Genomic DNA, 19,637 nt, shown 5'->3' with positions numbered 1-19,637 from the left:
GTTATGTAATCATGCGATATTTGCTACCATGCAGTAACATGTTTGTTATGACAGGAAAGTGAGGCTGAATGTGACATACCGTATTTAGACTGTCACACAGAAGCACCTTTTGAAGCTCCATGTTATTGATTTCTGTCTGTCATGCAGACGAATAAAATCTTCACTTATGCAAATAAAAATAATGTTTGATGTTTTTTATTAATATTATTTAAAGAAGCATGACAGAATACATGAAACTCCAATCTTTTAGTTGACGGTAAATTGCGAATAAAACTTCCTAGTGTTGAGAAACGAGATATATTTCCTACCTGTTGCTAGTTGTTTCCTCGTCTCCCCAGGTCTGTTAATGTCGTGTGTAAAAGTGAAAAAACAAAGACAACAGTGTCATGAAGTGCGGGTGGTGAGAGTGGTGAGGCAGACGCTGTAGACCCAGGATGTGGTAAATTAATGGTTTTAATGATGAATATGTCTGAATATTCAAACCAGTCCAAAACCCTGTCAGCACAGCAGAGCGGGAAAACAAAGCTCAGCACTGGTAGCACAGGTACACGAATGGACATGAAGGAACAAACAAACGACTGACTGTTGGTAGACGAGGACCCGACAAAGAACAGACACACAGGTGACACTAAATACACTGGGGGTAATCAGGGAACAAGAAACACCTGGGAACTAATCAAGGGGAGGACAGGACAACGAAGAGACTTAAGGACACAAAAAACTCTAAATGAACACAGAAAACACAGATCCTGACAGTACCCCCCCCTCAAGGGCGGCTACCAGACGCCCAAAAAAAAAAAAACCACAACAAGGGTGGGCGGAGGGGCGCCGGACGGGGGGCCAGAGTCCAGAAAAAACAAAAACACAACAAGGGTGGGCGGAGGGGCGCTGGACGGGGGGCCAGAGTCCAGAAAAACAAAAAACAACCCACCATCGTGGGCGGAAACACAAGAAGGGCCAAGAGTCCAAAAACAAACAAAAAACTACCCACAGGGTGGGCGGAGGCAAAGGAGGCAGGAACCACGGAGGTGGTCCGGCGGTCGTCCGCGGCGGCGGGAACCACGGAGGCGGTCCGGCGGCCGTCCGCGGCGCTGGAGGCGGGAACCACGGAGGCGGTCCGGCGGCCGTCCGCGGCGCTGGAGGCGGGAACCACGGAGGCGGTCCGGCGGCCGTCCGCGGCGCTGGAGGTGGCGATGAGTCCCGGGGGCCGCCCACAGACGGCGACGACGAGCCCCCCGAGGCAGGGTCTCTGGTGGAGCACAGGGGGTCTCGGTCGGAACGCTGGGGGTCTCGGTCTCGGGTGGAACGCAGGGAGTCTCGGTCTCGGGTGGAACGCAGGGAGTCTCGGTCTCGGGTGGAACGCAGGGAGTCTCGGTCTCGGGTGGAACGCAGGGAGTCTCGGTCTCGGGTGGAACGCAGGGAGTCTCGGTCTCGGGTGGAACGCAGGAGGTCAGGGTCTCAGGAGGAACGCAGGAGGTCAGGGTCTCAGGAGGAACGCAGGAGGTCAGGGTCTCAGGAGGAACGCAGGAGGTCAGGGTCTCAGGAGGAACGCAGGAGGTCAGGGTCTCAGGAGGAACGCTGGAAGTCAGGGTCTCAGGAGGAACGCAGAAGGTCAGGGTCTCAGGAGGAACGCAGAAGGTCAGGGTCTCAGGAGGAACGCAGAGGGTCTCGGGAGTCGGGGTCTCGGAGGGAACGTAGAGGGTCTCGGGAGTCGGGGTCTCGGAAGGAACGTAGAGGGTCTGGGTCTCGGTAGGAACACAGGGAGTCTCTGGAGGAACACAGGGAGTCTGAGTCGGAGCGCTGGGGGTCTGGGTCTCGGAAGGAACACTGGGAGTCTCGGAAGGAACACTGGGAGTCTCGGAAGGAACGCCGGCTGGAACGCCGGCTGATTTGGCCTCGGGTGCGCCGGCTGGAGGTGAGCCGGAGCGGAGCCTCGGGGCCGGCTGCGGGGGCGAGCCGCAGCGAAGCCTGGGAACCGGCTGCGGGGGCGAGCCGCAGCGGAGCCTGGGAACCGGCAGCGGAGGTGACAGCTCCGGAAGGCGACGAGGGGCCGGGTCCACCGGCGGCTCACGTCGCTGTCTCCGGGCGGCCTGGGGTGCGCCGGCTGGAACACCGGCTGATTCGGCCTGCGGTGCGCCGGCTGGAACGCCGGCTGAAACGGCCTCGGGTGCGCCGGCTGGAACGCCGGCTGAATCGCCGGCTGGAGGTGCCGGTCCCGGAACTGGAGCGGGCTCTGGGCTGGCGGAGAGACTGTGCGGCTTGGGAGGCAGAGGGTTACCTTTCAGCACGGCCGCTGCTGTCTGGAATTGCCACTCTGCCTCTTGTTGTAATTCCGCCAGTCCCAGATGCGGGAGTCGCGGGATCCACTGATCCAGCAGGAGGACCAGGCGTATGGATGTGTTCAGCCGCCGATGGGCTGAGTACGGGCTTGCCACCACCGCTACATAGTCCTCGACGGCTGTCCACAAGATCTCTGGGTCCATGTTGTAAAAAACAAGGCGTGCCTCACCGTACTTCCTGGTCGGGTCCTACTGTCATGAAGTGCGGGTGGTGAGAGTGGTGAGGCAGACGCTGTAGACCCAGGATGTGGTAAATTAATGGTTTTAATGATGAATATGTCTGAATATTCAAACCAGTCCAAAACCCTGTCAGCACAGCAGAGCGGGAAAACAAAGCTCAGCACTGGTAGCACAGGTACACGAATGGACATGAAGGAACAAACAAACGACTGACTGTTGGTAGACGAGGACCCGACAAAGAACAGACACACAGGTGACACTAAATACACTGGGGGTAATCAGGGAACAAGAAACACCTGGGAACTAATCAAGGGGAGGACAGGACAACGAAGAGACTTAAGGACACAAAAAACTCTAAATGAACACAGAAAACACAGATCCTGACAAACAGTCACTGTTAAACTTCACAATCATCCAGAATTTAATTCAAACAATCAAAATGCATAAAATCATATCAACAGCTTATCATAATCATCGGAAACCAAAGCCACAAAGAAGAAATTAATTACCTTAGAAAAATGGAAAAATACAAAAATACAAAAATCCGAAGACGCGCCTTCAGAGACACTGCGTGTGGCAGTTAAGACAGTTCCACCCCAGTGATCTGACTAGCTGTTATAACTCAATTACTTTTATATCAAGGCGTGTTTCTATTATCTGATGCGTTCTAACGTACAGTTTAGAGGTGGTCTCAAACAGCCCATAAGGACGTGTTGCTGTTTGTACACCAGAGACACTTTCCCAGGGTACGAACAATAGATGTGTTCATTTCATACAGAAACATTTTACTCAAGAAAGCGAGACCAAAGTTTATCAGCTATCCATGCTTTTCATCCCTTCAAACTGCCTCAAACTGGTCCCTGAACCGCACAGAACTCTCCTGACTTCTCCTCTGACTCAGTGCATCAAACAGCAGATTTTGATGATAAAAATTAGAACACGTTTCATATAATATCCTCAAGCTCTGATAAAACAGACATGAGCAGTTTCAACACCAAAACATCTGTTGCACTCAATATTTTCTGATTAGTTTTCAACTTCCTTAGTTATAACAAACTAAAACAATTTCCAGATGAATATACGACTTCTACACTCTTAAGAATGTGATCTAATATAAAAACTACTGATTAGACTCATTTTAATCAGATCATTATATCTAAGAAAAATGTTCTACTGATTAAGTTATATATTGATTAAACTATGAATCTAAATCTAACCTAAACTGAGGCCTACTCAACAAAATAATGATCCGTCTAATATTTCAACATGCGCTAAAGTTAAACATTAAAACTAGCATAATTAAACTAATATTTCCAACACTAGATATTGAAAGTTCCGGTTGTTATGGATAAATGGGCAAATATATATTTACTCACAGGACAGTTAAAGAACTGCGTACAATTAAAATAAGCAAAAATATTCAGGCGTAGATTTTAAATTTATGACATAAAAGGTTAACAGAATGCTGCTTCATTGTTAGCATGTATCTGTTTTCTTAACAGCATGTTGTTGTTGTCCTCAGACATCGTGTTGAACTTTCGTACGACCTTTGTGAGCACGTCGGGTCAGGTGGTCTACGACGCCCGCTCCATCTGTGTCCACTACGTCACCACCTGGCTCTTTGTTGACCTTGTCGCTGCCCTGCCCTTTGACCTGCTTTATGCTTTCAATGTCACTGTGGTGAGTTCACTTGTGTAACCAGGACCTCTACAAATATTATTTTTTTTGTAGAGATTATCAAGGCAATCTCTTGACTATTATTTAATTCGTGTGCACAGTCCCATTTTCTAAAATGACTGAATCACCCTTTCTTTCATATTGCTGTTGTACACAAACACATTTCCTTTCTAATTAGTTTGGCTCACCTGCAAAGAATTCTAAAAGGTAATGAACCGAGGGCTAAATTAGTTCAGCTAAATGCTAACTGACTCATTGTTCAGTTTTATTAGAAGCTGAAAAACGTTGGATTCTCTATCAACAACAAATTTAGAGATCCAGCTGATAGATAAATTAAATAGTTGTCATTCTTCTGCTTTAGAAAAATTGTTTGTTTTTCAGACTGACCTTTTGACCTCTCTTTGTGCCCCTGTGTGCAGAACTTCAGGGTCCACCTGCTGAAGACTGTCCGGCTGCTGCGGCTGCTGCGGCTCCTGCAGAAGCTGGAGCGCTACTCTCAGTACAGCGCCGTGGTTCTGACTCTGCTCATGTCCATGTTTGCCTTGCTGGCCCACTGGATGGCCTGTGTCTGGTACTACATCGGTCGCAAGGAGATCGAAAGCTTGGGCTCCTCGGACATCGGTGAGTGGGCACTTATACTATCCATGCATGTTTGTTCTTCAGTTCCTTGCAAGAACATATGCATCTTTTGGATGTATTTTATTAGAATTGTATTCGCTTGGCCAATGCTAAACCATATTCTGATGGGGGGGAAAAAATGAGACATGGTTTTCACACATTTTACAAATTTAAATGGGCAGTTTTATGTATTTTTCAGGTATATGGTGGCATTTTATAGCACAATCAATTAACTATGTTACCTTGAGCTGTTACAAAAGATGTGGCATGTATGAAATATGGCTTAAAAGAAATTTGACTTTGTAATTTGATGCCTTGAAATTGGGCCTCTGTCTCTTTAAGAAACTCCTGATCTTTCTGAAACTCCACCTACAGGAAGTCATCACAGCATGGCTCTTGTATTAAACCTTTAACAACATTTTTACCAGCATTTCACTGAGTAGTAGCTCCTAGAATGAGCTCAGCTGATGCACAGTTCCACCAGGTGTTTGCTAATTGCTGCTGGCTAGTCTGAAGGAGCTGATTGGAGACATTATGAGTCAAGAGAGTCTTTGTGAGGCGGAAGCTCAGAAGCTTGGAAACTCAGAGGAAGAATTTCATCCTCAAAGGCGGTGCAAGGTCCAATCAGCTGCTTTGCACAGTTGGTTGCCACGGATACTAAAGGACTTCTCAAACATGACAGAATAAAGGCAACACTCCATGTATGTTTTTGACGAAGGAATAACATTACAACCTGATAAAGCTTTAAAAAAGTTGATTTGGCTGCTGGAATGTTGAAAGCTTAATGATGAATGCACCATGAAACTTATTTCCTGTGCGGCTACAAACTTAAACTGCTTTGACTGAACATAGTTAGCATAAATGCTGTAGACTGCATAGCAACAAATTAATTGAACATTTTTGGAAAATGCAGAATGGATAATTGTGACATAAAGGACAAATTATATATAAATATTTATAACATTGGAAGCATTTGAATTCTACTTTCTACACTGAAATTCACAGTGTACATGCTTGATGAGTCAACTGGGGGTTTGATTTAATAAGAAGTTAGTTATTCCTATTCCAACTGAACATTACAATTTTATTTTTATGTTGATGTTTATTCCTATTTTTACTTTCTTATCTTATTTTACCCTGCTGACATTTGTTGCTTACATGTTCACAATATAAATTTCATCATCATCATCAAAGCGAGAGCCTCCGCTGCACACTTTAACATCCAGTGTTGTGCAGGATCACAGTTTGAAAAACTGCCTGAAGATCAAATCTGATGAAACTGTTTATGTGCTACAACCTTGAACAGCCCTAACTGAACAGACCCATCATTTTTTTCATAAAATTGGCCAAAAACAGGAAATGATGTGATAATTCGCATGAAAAACACATTGACCGGTAGCACTGGTATTTTTCTTTGTCAGTTTTATTGTAATCACACAAATAATATCTGGGCAATATTTTTTTCCACCACTCATCATTTGTCATTGCTTTTCATCCATTTGTTCTCAAAAGGGGGAAAAAAACTGTTTTATAATTGCATTTCTAATCTTGGTCACATTGAAAGAATGTTAAAGATCTATTCTCTTCTATAGTAAAATCCTGATTTTATATATATATATAAGAAAAACTGTCTGAAAAAAACTTTGCTCACATAAATTAAATGAATCTTGACTTATCTTGGCTGTGTTTGCTTGTGCAATTACAAAAAACAAAATAAACAAAAACTAGAGAAGCCACAACGTCTGAATGTTTTTCCATGAACTCCTTCCACACACTCCTCCTCTCTGTTGTGCCTGTGTGGAGCAATCACTGGAGAACCGGCCATGCAGACATGACTCAACATATGCATTCTAATCCTGATGCCTGACTAAGTCATCAGTCTTTCATTTTTATTGTTGAAGTCAGAGGGGCAACACAAACCATCAAAAAAAAAATGCACTCCTACTATATTGTGTTGAACAGCCCAGGGCTGAAGTGCAGCAGTCTGGTGTGTTTCAGCACAAACATTCTAATGTGTGTTCAAGGCACCAGGTGGGGCGTGTTCATTAACGAGACGCAACGCTTCCGATGCGTTCTTCCTTTAAAGTGAGAATTTGCATTTAATCAATAATAATCATTAAACAGTAACAGGCTGAACACAGGTCTACCACACTGCACACACACAGCAGACACGTTACCGTCTGGTAGTATTTCAGATATTTAAAACAATAACTCATCGATGACAACACTGGTCAACAGCCAAAACATTGTCTGGAGTTTTCCAACAGTTTTAGGGTCATGTTGTTGAGCTGAATCCAAAAATCACATTGGTTTTCCTCAATCAGGTCAACTTTCTGAACTGTGGAGCAACATGAGCATAAAAATGCAGGATTTGTTCTGACATCTGGACCGGTTTCCTGAGAATCTGGATCAGTGAGTGATGAGCAGCAGGAGAGATTCCATCAGGACCGAAAAGAGACGGAGAATTTTACACAATGAAGACGTAATGCTCAATTTACATGCACTTACCCCTAAAAATGTTTATTATTGAATTTACAGAAATCCAAGTTTTTAACATTTAATTAAAACACTCTATTAGAACACAATTTTTTTTTCTGTCCTAAGATCATTTTTGGATGAGAAATATTAACGGAAATTAATTGATAATGTCACAAAAATATCATCAATTTAGTCAGAAGATCAGATTTCTCTAAACCAAATTAGAATAAAAACCTGACCTTATTCAGAAAAATGGATGTCATGTTTGGCTCCAGTGGTGCAACATAGTCATAATTCAGCTGAAACAACTTAGACAACTTCCAAAAAAATATTCTTCGTAACCAGTGTTATTGACATTGACTGACATGAAAGACTTACATCTTCTACGTTTTTCAGTTATATCGTCCAGCCCTACTTTCTTTTATTTAGTTTTTTGTGTTTGAAAAGGCAGTTGTGGAAAAATACTCCCTTAACATTTTTAGTCTTTTTTTCCCCCTTTGCCTGCAAAGCATTTCATATCCTTTGTTACTTTTTATTAGGTGCTTTTTGTCCTCCTTCAGTGAGCATTGTTTTGTGATTAGTTCAGTCTGGTTTGCATTCCTCCCTAAGGTCCTGCTCAGGTTTGCTTCTCAGCTACAGTACATTCGACTTGCTTTAAAGACAAATCAGGAATCTGTAGTTCAAACTTTATAATTCCACAAGCGTCTCTCAGTGGAGAACGTGAAGTCCTGCAGGCAGTGTGAAACCCTGACTCACAGTCTGATGAACATGTACAGACACACAGACAGGGAGTTTCCAAGGGCAAAGGAGCAAACTTTAATCCTTTTGACTGTGACCTCAGGCGACACTCAAACTTTATGTTTCTCTTTTATATTTAGCAGCGACACGAGGAATACGGAAGACGCTGAAAATGAGTTTGTTCTCTGATCTGTGGACTACAGCGCGCCGTGTTTTCCTTTCCTTCTCTGATTTCAGCACAACCCGTCGTATCGTCCTCTCTCGATCTCCCATCTCATCCATTCGCTCCGTCCGATCTGTCATTATCCTTTCAGCGGAGCGGTGGCGCGCCGCAGCTCTGCAGTCGGTTCATGTCAGCCGAGCCTCAATTGACCATTCAGAAAGGCCGAGGTAATCCAGGGGACAACAAAGAGCAGCCTGCGGCCTGACCTTTACGTGCCACCAGCTAAGATTCACAATGGAGGACTGATATCAGAGCAAGCATACACTGGACTGTTCAGTCTGTCAGTCACTGGACAGCATTCTGCTGCTGCTGTGTCTTCACGTCAATAATTTACAGACTGCAGAGCCGCAGCATGTGGTTGAGAGTTGACTCAGCCAGTGGAGAAGCAATACATCCTGTGTGATATAGGAGACACATCTTGGGATGTGGATGTTGTCCCTTTGAAATACAGATGGAAGTGGCAGGAAGGGTTGGTGCACAGAAATATGAAGGAACTGATTTGACTTTCATCCGCAGGTGGTCACAAGTCATTTTTATTCCAAGCCTCCAATATTTTTGCTACAACTCAGAGTCGAGTCTCACACCCTCGAAAAATTGAAAGAAACATTTTCTCCTCAAATCTGTAACACTTAGGTGACCTCTAACCCAGGCATGACATAATACTCAACAAATCAATTAATCGCATGATAAATTAAAACAAACTCAATTTATAATTTAGCGTTTTTCTCTTTTTCTACCAAAAACATGGATGATAGAAGTCTTCAGTCTTGTGTTTTAGTCTTGACCGGCCCTTATTTTGAAGGATAGTTTTGTTTACAGAGACTACATGATTAATCTTATTCATTTCTGTTTTGTTTATTTATTTTGGATATTTAAAATGTTTTCCAGTTCCAGTGGTAAGTTCATCAAAATTGAACTTTTATTGATCTGTAAGAATGTGTTATTGCTCGAAAATGGTCCAAAACAACAATATTATCGCTTATCGCGATAATTTCTTGGACAATTTATCGTCCAGCAAAATTTGTTATCATGACAGGCCTGGTCTCATCGCTGTAGATTTCCATCTGTTAAAGGGACGTTATTGTGTAAAATCAACTTTTTTCAGCTTTACATCATTTTGTAATATTAGTCCCTCATCAAAACATACCTTAAATGTTGTTTTGATTCTTTCATGCAAGTTTGAGAAATCCTTGAATCTTTCATGGCAACTATTCATCTTCCCTGTGACTGCCCCATTCAGCTCCTGCAGACTAGTCAGCAGCAATTAGCAAACATCTGGTGGAACTGCACATTTGCTGACCTCATTGTAGGAGCTACTTCTCAATGAAACACTGGTAAAAACCTTTGCTAAAGGTTTAATAGAGGAACCATGTTGTGATAAAGGTGGAGTTTCAGAAAGAGCAGGAGTTTCTTAAAGAGACAGAGGCCCAATTTTAAGATGTTAAAATATGAAGTTAAATTTCCTTTAAGACATATTTAATATGTATATTATCTTTATAGCAATTGAAGATAACATAAATTACTCTATTGTGCTACAAAATGAACACTGCCGCTTTAATAAACAGTTGTCTTTTAACTTTTAATAAAATATGGAATCTATTTTCTAAATCAATATTTAGAACCTTTGTTCTAAATTGTAAATGGACCACATATCTAACTAAGCACTCACTTCATAAACTAAAAACAGCAGCATAAGCTCACTTCAGCAGAGAGCTACATGTCGACAATAACAGGAAAGCACCAGAAAAAGCCAGACTGCACTGGATGAGAGACATTGAGGCGATTTTTATCGTACCTCTAAAAAGGCTGAGAGCTAGACTTAGAAAAAAATCTGGCAACCAGAGAGCGCACGGTGTCTATAGACAGTACATAATTAGATACAAGGTGATAATTAACTGAGCAAAAATTTAGAGGAAAGACTGGCTGTAAGCTTATCTGACAGAGGTGTAAAAAAGACAGTGTGTTAAATTTCAACAGGAAATGAGCCAACAGAACATGTTGGACCTGAAAGCAATATGTGGAAATTCATATTGGAATAACCAAGTACTGAACAGATTTCAGTACACAGACAACTGAGAGAGAAAGTTTACTCCACCTAACTAGAGGGACAGGAGACATCAGCACCCTGGACAGAGGCAGACCCAACACAGGACCAAACATGGAGCTTTGAAAACAGCTTCAATTTTTACAACTTTATTTTCCTTGTTTATAGAATAGAATATACTTTATTTATCCCTGCGGGGAAATTGCTTATTTGTTGACAAGCTCTCCAAGTCTTAAATATTAATACAAATATAATCATAAGAGATACCTTTATAATATATATTTAAGCGCCTGAGTTGCAATGCAAAGTGCACTAATTTCACACAGGTGCTGCAAGTGTGCAAAAATCTTTGTCTGAAACACAATTTCACAAGTGCAGTATTTCCATTAAATAAGATATTAAATTAAGATTGCACGTGAATACATTTATTCACTCAATAAGTCACTAAAAATCATGGCAGTGACAGATGTAAACAGTTAGATATGTTCATAATTCAGTCATGGTTCTAGAGGTCATCATCTATCAGCCAATCAGAGGAGACATCGGCGTCTTATTCGGCCATTGGAGCAACAAGCTCCCCATATGTGGGAGCGGCTACGTACGCGGCGTTTTGGGGAAATTGTAGTCGGCCATTTTACATTCGCGTTATGAATTTCACACCTTTGAATGATATAGAACTTTTTATTTATGAACTGTGTGATGCTGTGAGACTCTGGTGGAGCCAGAAAAAAACAAAAACAAACCATCATCCTCTTACCACTTCCTGTCATCTTCATTTTCGCCAGTTGTAAAATCCGACTGTTCATCATGTGAGTTCTGTAAATACATCTATTTCAGTACGGCTGAAAAACCTCCTCATCCTAGCTCAAAACTTTTTATCACATGAGTTTTTTTTCCAAATAATTTATTTTGACACTTTCAATTTGTGCAGTTTTATTCTTAATGGGAACACAGCTTCAACCTATACAGCTTAAACCTGTCTTTTAGAAAAGGCAGATATACTCCATGGTATTGTCAGCAAACAGTCTGGATCTCAGTCCAGTTGACAGTCTGTGGTGGAAGCAGTCCAGGCTGCAAAGCTGATCTGTCAGCTGCTGCAGAAAAATGCTGGATCCTGACTGATGAGGCCTGTTGTTTCTCTTAAGCTGAGTTTGTGTCTCAAGGAACTCAGGCTGTCAAAGATGCAAGAGGAGATGCTCATCTGGATTTACTCTCTAGTTTATGGTTCCATATTTCTCTCCTGCAGCTGTTTTTAAAAAATTAATAAATCACATTATTACCCAAGTCAGACAGGCAGGGTACACTCTGGAGAGGTCAGAAGTCCATCACAGGGCCACACAGGACAAATACTGTAGCTGTACACGCACACACACACGCACACACACACACACCCTCATACCTTAGCCTGATTTAGAGATGCCAATTAATCTAACAGTCATGCTTTTGGACTGTGGGATGAAGAAAAAACACATGCACAGTTAACCCCCCCGCCCCACACACCCACGCACACCGACACACACACACACACACACACACGCAGAGAGAGAGAGCAAGAGAAAGAGAGAGAGAACCTGTAAACCCCATGCAGAAAAACTTTCTTCCTCCAATGAAACAGTCATGCCAGCTGTTCCACTGTGCAACACCCCGTTACAGACTGCATTTTTTCATTTTTTAAGGTTTTCCAGGCCAGAATGTTTGGTTATGTAAGGTATTTTGATGTCATTTCTGTGCTTTGTTATATACAAGAGCTTTTACATTAGTGTGATGACAAACCAGCAGTACATTAATTTTTTTTTCTGACATAAAAAAAATTCACCTATAAACACATATTACTTCAACAAGAAGTAATATCCAGTCAGTTTGTATCTACTGTGCATGCTTTGTTTTTTTCATTATTTATAATATTTAGATTTTTGTTGTTGTCATTCTTTGTTTGAAAACCAATAATATTAATAAAGAAACCTCAGGATGACAGAGTAATATAATGTAGTGGAGGAAAAAGAAAAGCTTTCCATAAGATTATATTTCCCGGGCGTGCCGTGGTGGCGTAGCGGTTAGCGCGACCCATATTTGGAGGCCTTGAGTCCTCGACGCGGCCGTTGCGGGTTCGACTCCCGGACCCGACGATATTTGCCGCATGTCTTCCCCTCTCTCCTTTCCTGTCAGCCTACTGTCATATAAGGGACACTAGAGCCCACAAAAGACCCGCTGGAGGGAGAAAAAAAAAAAAAAAGATTATATTTCCTGTGGCGTCATCATGGGACTCAAGTTTGGAGCAGCTGAGTCTTCAGAAACAGACAGTATTAATAAAATGTGACAAAAAAAACATTTATTTGATATATTATTATTGTTGTTATTATTATTACTAGAGGTGCACCGATTGCGGTTTTCTGGCCGATCGCCGACCTTTTAAAAAGCTTAACCTGTCGATTCCGATTTTGGCCAATACCAATTTTTTTTGCCTGAAATGTTGCTGAGTATAGCAAGACAATTGTTGAGTTGGCAACAGTGGGATCACTATTGTTAATTGTAAACATGCAGACAGAACTTGGTGGGCCGGTCTGTCGGTCAAACCTTTCTCACTGGAGAGCAAAAGAGGGCAGTGGTTGATTCCTTTGCCTTTGCCAAGCTAGATAAGATCAGTGAATAAGATCGGCTTCATATGTAAAAACTGGCCAATCACAGATCTCCCAAAATTAAGGAAATCGGCACTGATAAATTGGTTCACCCCTAATTATTACTATTATTATTTGATTTGCTTTGACTTTTGTAACCCATTCATTCAGAGAGAGTTAGATCTACAAATCTGTTACTTTAAATGGGGAGAGTATTTTAGCAATCAATTATTTTACGTCAAATATTGCTCTTTCAATATTTTTCAATCAGATTATACTTCATTAATCCCAAAAGTGAATAGCAGTTTTACAGAATTTGCTTAGTAATTTTATTGATTGTGATTGATTTATAATCACAATCAATAAGCGTAAAACACCCATGTGAATACTTTTTTTGAGGTCCTGTTAATAAATGAACAGGTTTTGTGCAGCTATCGGGCTGATAACCTGATCGGTAATCTGAAAGTCACACACTGACACCGTCCTCAATTAAAATCAGTAATCAGTTTTGGTTTTTCCCGTTGTAATCCACAGCTGCTCACGCTTCGGTGAAACAAACTTCCAGTCAGGCCCGTGCGTTCAGAGCTTGGCAGAGGTTAAGTTGCACTAATGACGATGTCATCAGGAAACTACTCAGGTGTTAAATCCTCTGATGCTGACGGTTTAGCAGCTCCGCTGTCACTTCTGCTTATTGATGCTGGCGGGCGAACAAAAGCCCGCTCCCTGGAGGTTTGGCTGCCAGGGATCAATAAATAGACTCATCCATATTGCATTGTGTGATTCTTATCAGAACATCCCTCTACTGCGTTCTGCGGCTGCTGTCACAGACTCCGCTGGGTTTTATTACAGCCTTCATTTACTCACAGATGACAGCGTTTTCCTTCTTCCTTTTGTTCCTGTGCACCGAGGACATCTGCTGACTTTATCTAAATGTTTTGCATGTTTCATATTGCTAATCCTGGACGCATGTTCTAGCTCTATTATTATAGCTTTCTGATCCACACTTAAGTTTTGTCACAATTTGTTATCCTACAACCACAAACTGCATTTATTTATTCAATTTATAGAAATTTATAGGGGCAGTGTTAAGTAAAATGTTTTGTTTTTTTTTAGCTTTATGTCATGTTATAATGTTATCCACTCATCAAAAACATACCTGGAGTGTTGCTTTAACCTTTCATGCATGTTTAAGAAATCCCTTAATCTCCATGGTAACCATTCAGCTGCTCAAAACGCCTGTTTGGATGTAGTCCCGCCTTTTATTAAAAATTTGAGAAAATTGCGTATCCTTCCATTTCAGAGTTATGCACTACTTTTTGTGCGTCTGTCACATAAAAATCCAAAACAAAAATTGTTCCAGAGTTATGAATACCTGCACAAAATAAAGAGTTGAAGAGAGAACACATCCTCATTAAGTTGAAATAAATGTTTTTATGCCACTGAATTCCGGTTCAAGTTGAATTTAACTTGCAACTAATATTTTTTTTCAAAGGTGGCTTTTCATTGTTGAGTAGAAAGGACTGAATATACTTCATCTGTTTTCACGGAAAAGACTCAGAAATGAATCAAAGTCTTTTATCATGGTGTGCACTGCAAAAACACAAAATATTACCAAGCGTTTTTGTTCTAGTTTCTAGTGCAAATATCTTAATGCACTTGAAATAAAACAATATTTACTTGCAAGTAACTTTTCAGCGAGATATAAGAGCTTGTTTTTAGCCAATATTTTTTTTATATTGATGAAAAGTGGCAGATTATTTCACTTATGAGAAAAATGTCTTGTTTAAAGTGAAATAATTTGCCAGTGCAACTTGTACTTTTTTATCAATATTAAGGAATTATTAACTTAAAGCAAGCCCATTTCTTGCTGAAAAGTTACTTTAAGATAGTTTTTTCTTATTTCAAGTATATTGAGATATTTCCACTAGAAATGAGACAAATATACTTGGTAAGATTTTGTGTTTTTGCAGTGTGTACAGTATATTTTCCCTTTTCTCCTCACAGGTTGGCTCTATGAATTGGCAAAGCGCCTGGGGACCCCGTACTTCATGTCCCCTCTGACCACACAGACCCCACCCGCAGTGAGCAGCCTCTCAGCCAACAGCACCCAGTGGAACGTGTCGGGGTCACAGGTCACGGGGCAGGGCACCTGGAACTCGAGCCAAGAATATGGGAACATTTCAGGATCGGGGGGTCTGAAGATGCTGGGCGGGGGCCCGTCGACCCGGAGCAGCTACGTGACGGCCCTATACTTCGCTCTGAGCAGCCTGACCAGCGTAGGCTTCGGGAACGTGTCCGCCAACACGGACTCAGAGAAGATCTTCTCCATCTGCACCATGCTTATAGGAGGTACACTGCAAAAACTCGCCTTTCAAAAAAAGTTCTAAAATAAGCTATACATTACTTAAAATAAGAAAAATTATCTGCCAACAGAACAAGGAAATGTGGCTTGTCAAGATTTTCCGAAACAAGTAAAAATATCTCACCTAAATGAAGCCACAATTACCTTAAAAATAGAGTATTTTCACTTAAAACACGCCCATTTTTCCTTATATAAATAGAATATATGAGACTTTCTTTCTGCATATTTAGAAATATATTCTTTAATTACAAAAATACTACTGACATCATATCAATTGGCACTGTTGTTTTTCTAGAAGCCAATAAAGTTTTATTAAAATCTACAGTTACTAGTACTTTTCTTGATACAAATGCTTAATATTTTTGTATATTTTAATTAAAGCTCAAGCAAAAACCCAATAATGGATCCTGTCAGTACTAGAACAAGAAAATTACAACCTGCACTGCATAAACACAAAATCTTGCCAAGTATTTTTGTTCCTTAATACACTATTAATACTTAATACTTGAAATAAGACAAAACTCGTTTAAAAGTAAGTGTTCATCAAGAAATGAGGTTGTTTAATTTAGTAATTCCTTTTTCCCATTAGTGAAATAATCTGCAAGTGGAAATAATACTTTAATAAAAAAAGTCTATATTAAAAAAAGCTCTTATAGTTTGCATGCAAGTAAATGTTATCTTATTTAAAGCGTACTAAAACATTTACACTAGAAACCAGATAAAAATTACTTGGTAAGATTTTGTGTTTTTATAGTGCAGTTTAAGCTGATGCTAGGGAAATAAGTCAAATTGTACTTTTTGGTATTATTCATTCCATTTAAGTGGTTGTATAGCAGTTGTCAGGTTGAAGATTAAGGTCACATAAATTCCAATTATAATACATAACATTCAGATTCAGCTATGAAATGCCAGAGGGTAAAAATAGTAGTAGGTTACAGCATGTCATGGTTAAAATAATCTGATAGATTTCACTCGGTAACATACTGGATTTTAGACAGAAATGTGAACTTATCCTAAGCCCTGTTCAGCATGGAGGAATCAGAGTAACTGTATCAAATCATGATCACTTGTCAAAACAAGTTGCAGCTTCATTAGCCCGTCTGAATCTATGTGGCAAGCTGCTGCCCAGAGGCGCTCTGTGCTGTAACCAAGAGACGCTTTAAAGTCAGAGTTTGCCTAAATATCCCACGGGTTGATCTGCCTGAGGGGACAGTCATTAGTCTGTCAGTAAACTGTGGATGTCCTGCGATCTGACACTCATTCTGCCACTTTTTAGCTCACTTAACTTTTTCTCTGCTGCTGATTGGCTGCGGATCGGTTCACAGCAAAGCTCAAATCAAGGAACCACTGAGAAAGTTTCACTACAATATCAAGAACCATTAGAATAGTACCACAACGTATCAGGGCTGTGGTAGATAGGTTTTTAAAAAAAACATGAGCACATTTCCTCAAAAAAACTGCAAAATTTTGAGAGTAAGATAAGAAATCTTCTAGAAATACAAGAAAATTAGTGAGTTTCAAAAGTCAACTTTTTTTTAAACTCAGACCTTTCCAAGTTTTTTTCTTAAAAATTTCTGAGATTAATCTGAAAATTTCTGAGTTTTTTTCAAGCAAAATTTTCCACATTTTAAACTCAGAAATTTCCTTGTTGTTGTAAAACAATTTCTGAGATGAATCCAAAAATTTGAGTTTTTTGGCAGAAATGTACACCTCTTTTTTTCCTAGCTACAATGGCCCTAATAAGCCATTGTAGAATAGAAAAGGAGGTGTGGAGTTTTAAAATAGCTTTTTATGTCTGCACAATCCAAAAGATTTATTGCATTTCAGTTATTTTTTAGTCATAATCTAGACATTTTGTGGTTTTAAAGCAACAGAGTCATTTCTTACCCTACAGTAAGAAAGAACTTACTGTAGGGTGTTCTAAATTCTCGGGGTTTGTGGAGACCTATGAGTCTCTGAGACCTTTGAAACTGTGGTCCTTCCAAACATTGTCCCTCTTCTTAACCAGATGGAGTTAACGAGAAAGCTTACCTCTGCCCACAGCTTTGATGCACGCTGTGGTGTTTGGTAACGTGACCGCCATCATCCAGAGAATGTACTCCCGCCGCTCACTGTACCACACCCGCACCAAGGACCTGAAGGACTTCATCAGGGTGCACCGGCTGCCCAAAGCCTTGGAACAGCGCATGCTGGAGTGTTTCCAGACCACCTGGTCGGTTAACAACGGGATAGACGTCAATGAGGTACATTTAGCACCTGGCATGCTACTCTGCTCACATTAAAGGAAACATATGTGTCAGTAGCTGCATTTCCGTTACAAATGTGCACAAAATGTTGTCTATATTCTGCTGATGTCGAAAAAACATAATATTGCAATTGTAGTGTTTTTATTAAATAAGAAACGCAATTAAAATCACTCTAATGCGTTTGTTGGTGTAATACGTCATTAAAAAGCATGTGGCACTATTATCCTCCTACCACTTCCTGTCGACTTCTTCGTAGTTTCTGCCAGTAGTAACATCCGGTTATTGATCATGTGACTTGTGTGATGTTAAAAAATATGTTTCCAGCGCAGTTTTATGAAGTAAATAAATTTCGATACGGTTGAAAAACCACTTCATCCTAGTGCAAAAAAGTTTTACTAAAAAACATGAGCATTTTCAAAACTGCCTTGTTTCCATTAAGCAAATTTATTTTCATAATTCCAATTTGCGCAAATTTATGGTCAATGGAAACTCAGTGAGTGTTATGGGATTATAGCAACATGTCTGAGATGTTTCAGTAAAAATAGTACCAAAACCCGTTTATATAAGCCTTTTCAGCAGATGTCCACAATATGTCAAATCACAATCATTGCAATATCTGCATGTGCCTTTTTCAAATTCAAATTAAAAAATACTTTAGTGATCCCAAAGGGAAATCAAATGTTATTGTGGCTGATATTAATTAAAATTCCTGAAAGAAATATCATAGGTGATGATTTGCAATCATAAAGACCTGCTTCAAAGTACAGTGAATCCATGAGATTCACAGGAGCTAGCGACCACAACCACATGTGAAAAGCTAAAATCACCAAATACTCGAGATACTCTATAAAAGACTTAAATTGTCTATTTTAATAGTTCAAACACCAAATATATAGAAAACGTCTTAGCACTGGAGAAGACACTAACATTTGAAAGACTCAAAGCAACACTCCAGGCATGTTTTTGTTGGGGGAATGACACTATAACATGGTGTAAAGTTCAAAAAAGTCGATTTTACATAATACGTTAAGCCCTTTAAGACAAGCACTCACCAAACTGTTAGGGAAAAAAAGCGCCAAACTTCCATCTAAAAATTAGCTAAATACTGTATTATCGGAAATCATTCCTTTAATTACCTAATCAGTTCCGTTCAGTTCACTTTATTGTTATTGCACCTAGTTATATTAAAAGTCATGTCAGGGTACATAAATCGCTATGGCCCAAAGCAGAAGTAACTCCATGTAATTTGAATTAGCTTAATTCATCCCGTTCAAATAAGTTCTAACTCCGTATGTTCTTGTACTTAGGTTGGCCCAGGGAGGTAAAATACTAAGCCACTGATGGAAATCTTTCCAAAAATGTGTGACCAATCCCGGCTTTAAACCTGCATGCTTTGTGGGATAAGAGTTGGACCTAAAAAAAAAAAGTGAAGGTGAAACAAAATCCACAAGAGGCTGAAGTAGAGCTCAAACAAATAACAAACCAAAGGGAAAAACAATAACTCTAAATAAAGGGGCACTATTACGTGTTTTTCCAGACACAATTAAGTAACTTCAGTTGTTATAAAAATTTTGTATATATCAAATTTGACTTAAAAAATATTTGACTTCTTAATTTAATGCCTTGAAATTGGGCCTCTGTCTTTTTAAGAAGCTTCTGCTTTTTCTGAAACTCCGCCTTCAGGAAGTCATCACAACATGGCTCCTCTATTGACCCTTTAACAACATTTTTACCAGCGTTTCACTGAGAAGTAGCTCCTCTAGTGAACTCAGCAGATACGCAGTTCCACCAGGTGTTTGCTAAATGTTGAAGGAACAGGGGGAGGTGCTCTGTAATACTTGGAAACTGCAGCTCCGACAAGGAGCTTGGTCCTCGAAGGCAGCGTTATGTCCACCAGGCATTTTGCACCTGGTGGACAAACTTGCAGAGTCAAAACAACCCTAAAGGTATGTTTTAGATGATGGAATATTATAACATGATGGAAAACTTCAAAAAGTTGCACTTATATAACAGTGCCCTTTTAAAGAGCGCAAAATCAGAAATAACAAAACATCCATCCATCCATTTTCTGTACACCCTTGTCCCTAGTGGGGTCAGGAATGGTGCTGGTGTCTATT

At 40.5% G+C, this 19,637-nt stretch overlaps 1 protein-coding gene across 1 annotated transcript in view; it reads left to right on the top strand.

The window, feature by feature from the left end:
• The window catches only part of kcnh3 (potassium voltage-gated channel, subfamily H (eag-related), member 3), a 199,302-nt gene that overhangs the window by 153,681 nt on the left and 25,984 nt on the right, over positions 1–19,637 (top strand). Inside the window, exons 6-9 of the mRNA XM_032567261.1 lie at positions 4,042–4,199; positions 4,616–4,817; positions 14,917–15,261; positions 17,318–17,517. Of these exons, the coding sequence (XP_032423152.1) occupies positions 4,042–4,199; positions 4,616–4,817; positions 14,917–15,261; positions 17,318–17,517 (905 nt within the window). The remainder of the gene's footprint in view (positions 1–4,041; positions 4,200–4,615; positions 4,818–14,916; positions 15,262–17,317; positions 17,518–19,637) is intronic.

Source organism: Xiphophorus hellerii, chromosome 7, assembly GCF_003331165.1.
Source record: "Xiphophorus hellerii strain 12219 chromosome 7, Xiphophorus_hellerii-4.1, whole genome shotgun sequence".
NCBI classification, from domain to species: domain Eukaryota; kingdom Metazoa; phylum Chordata; class Actinopteri; order Cyprinodontiformes; family Poeciliidae; genus Xiphophorus; species Xiphophorus hellerii.
Note: the sequence above shows the minus strand (reverse complement) of the source record. Positions and strands in the feature narration are given on the sequence as shown.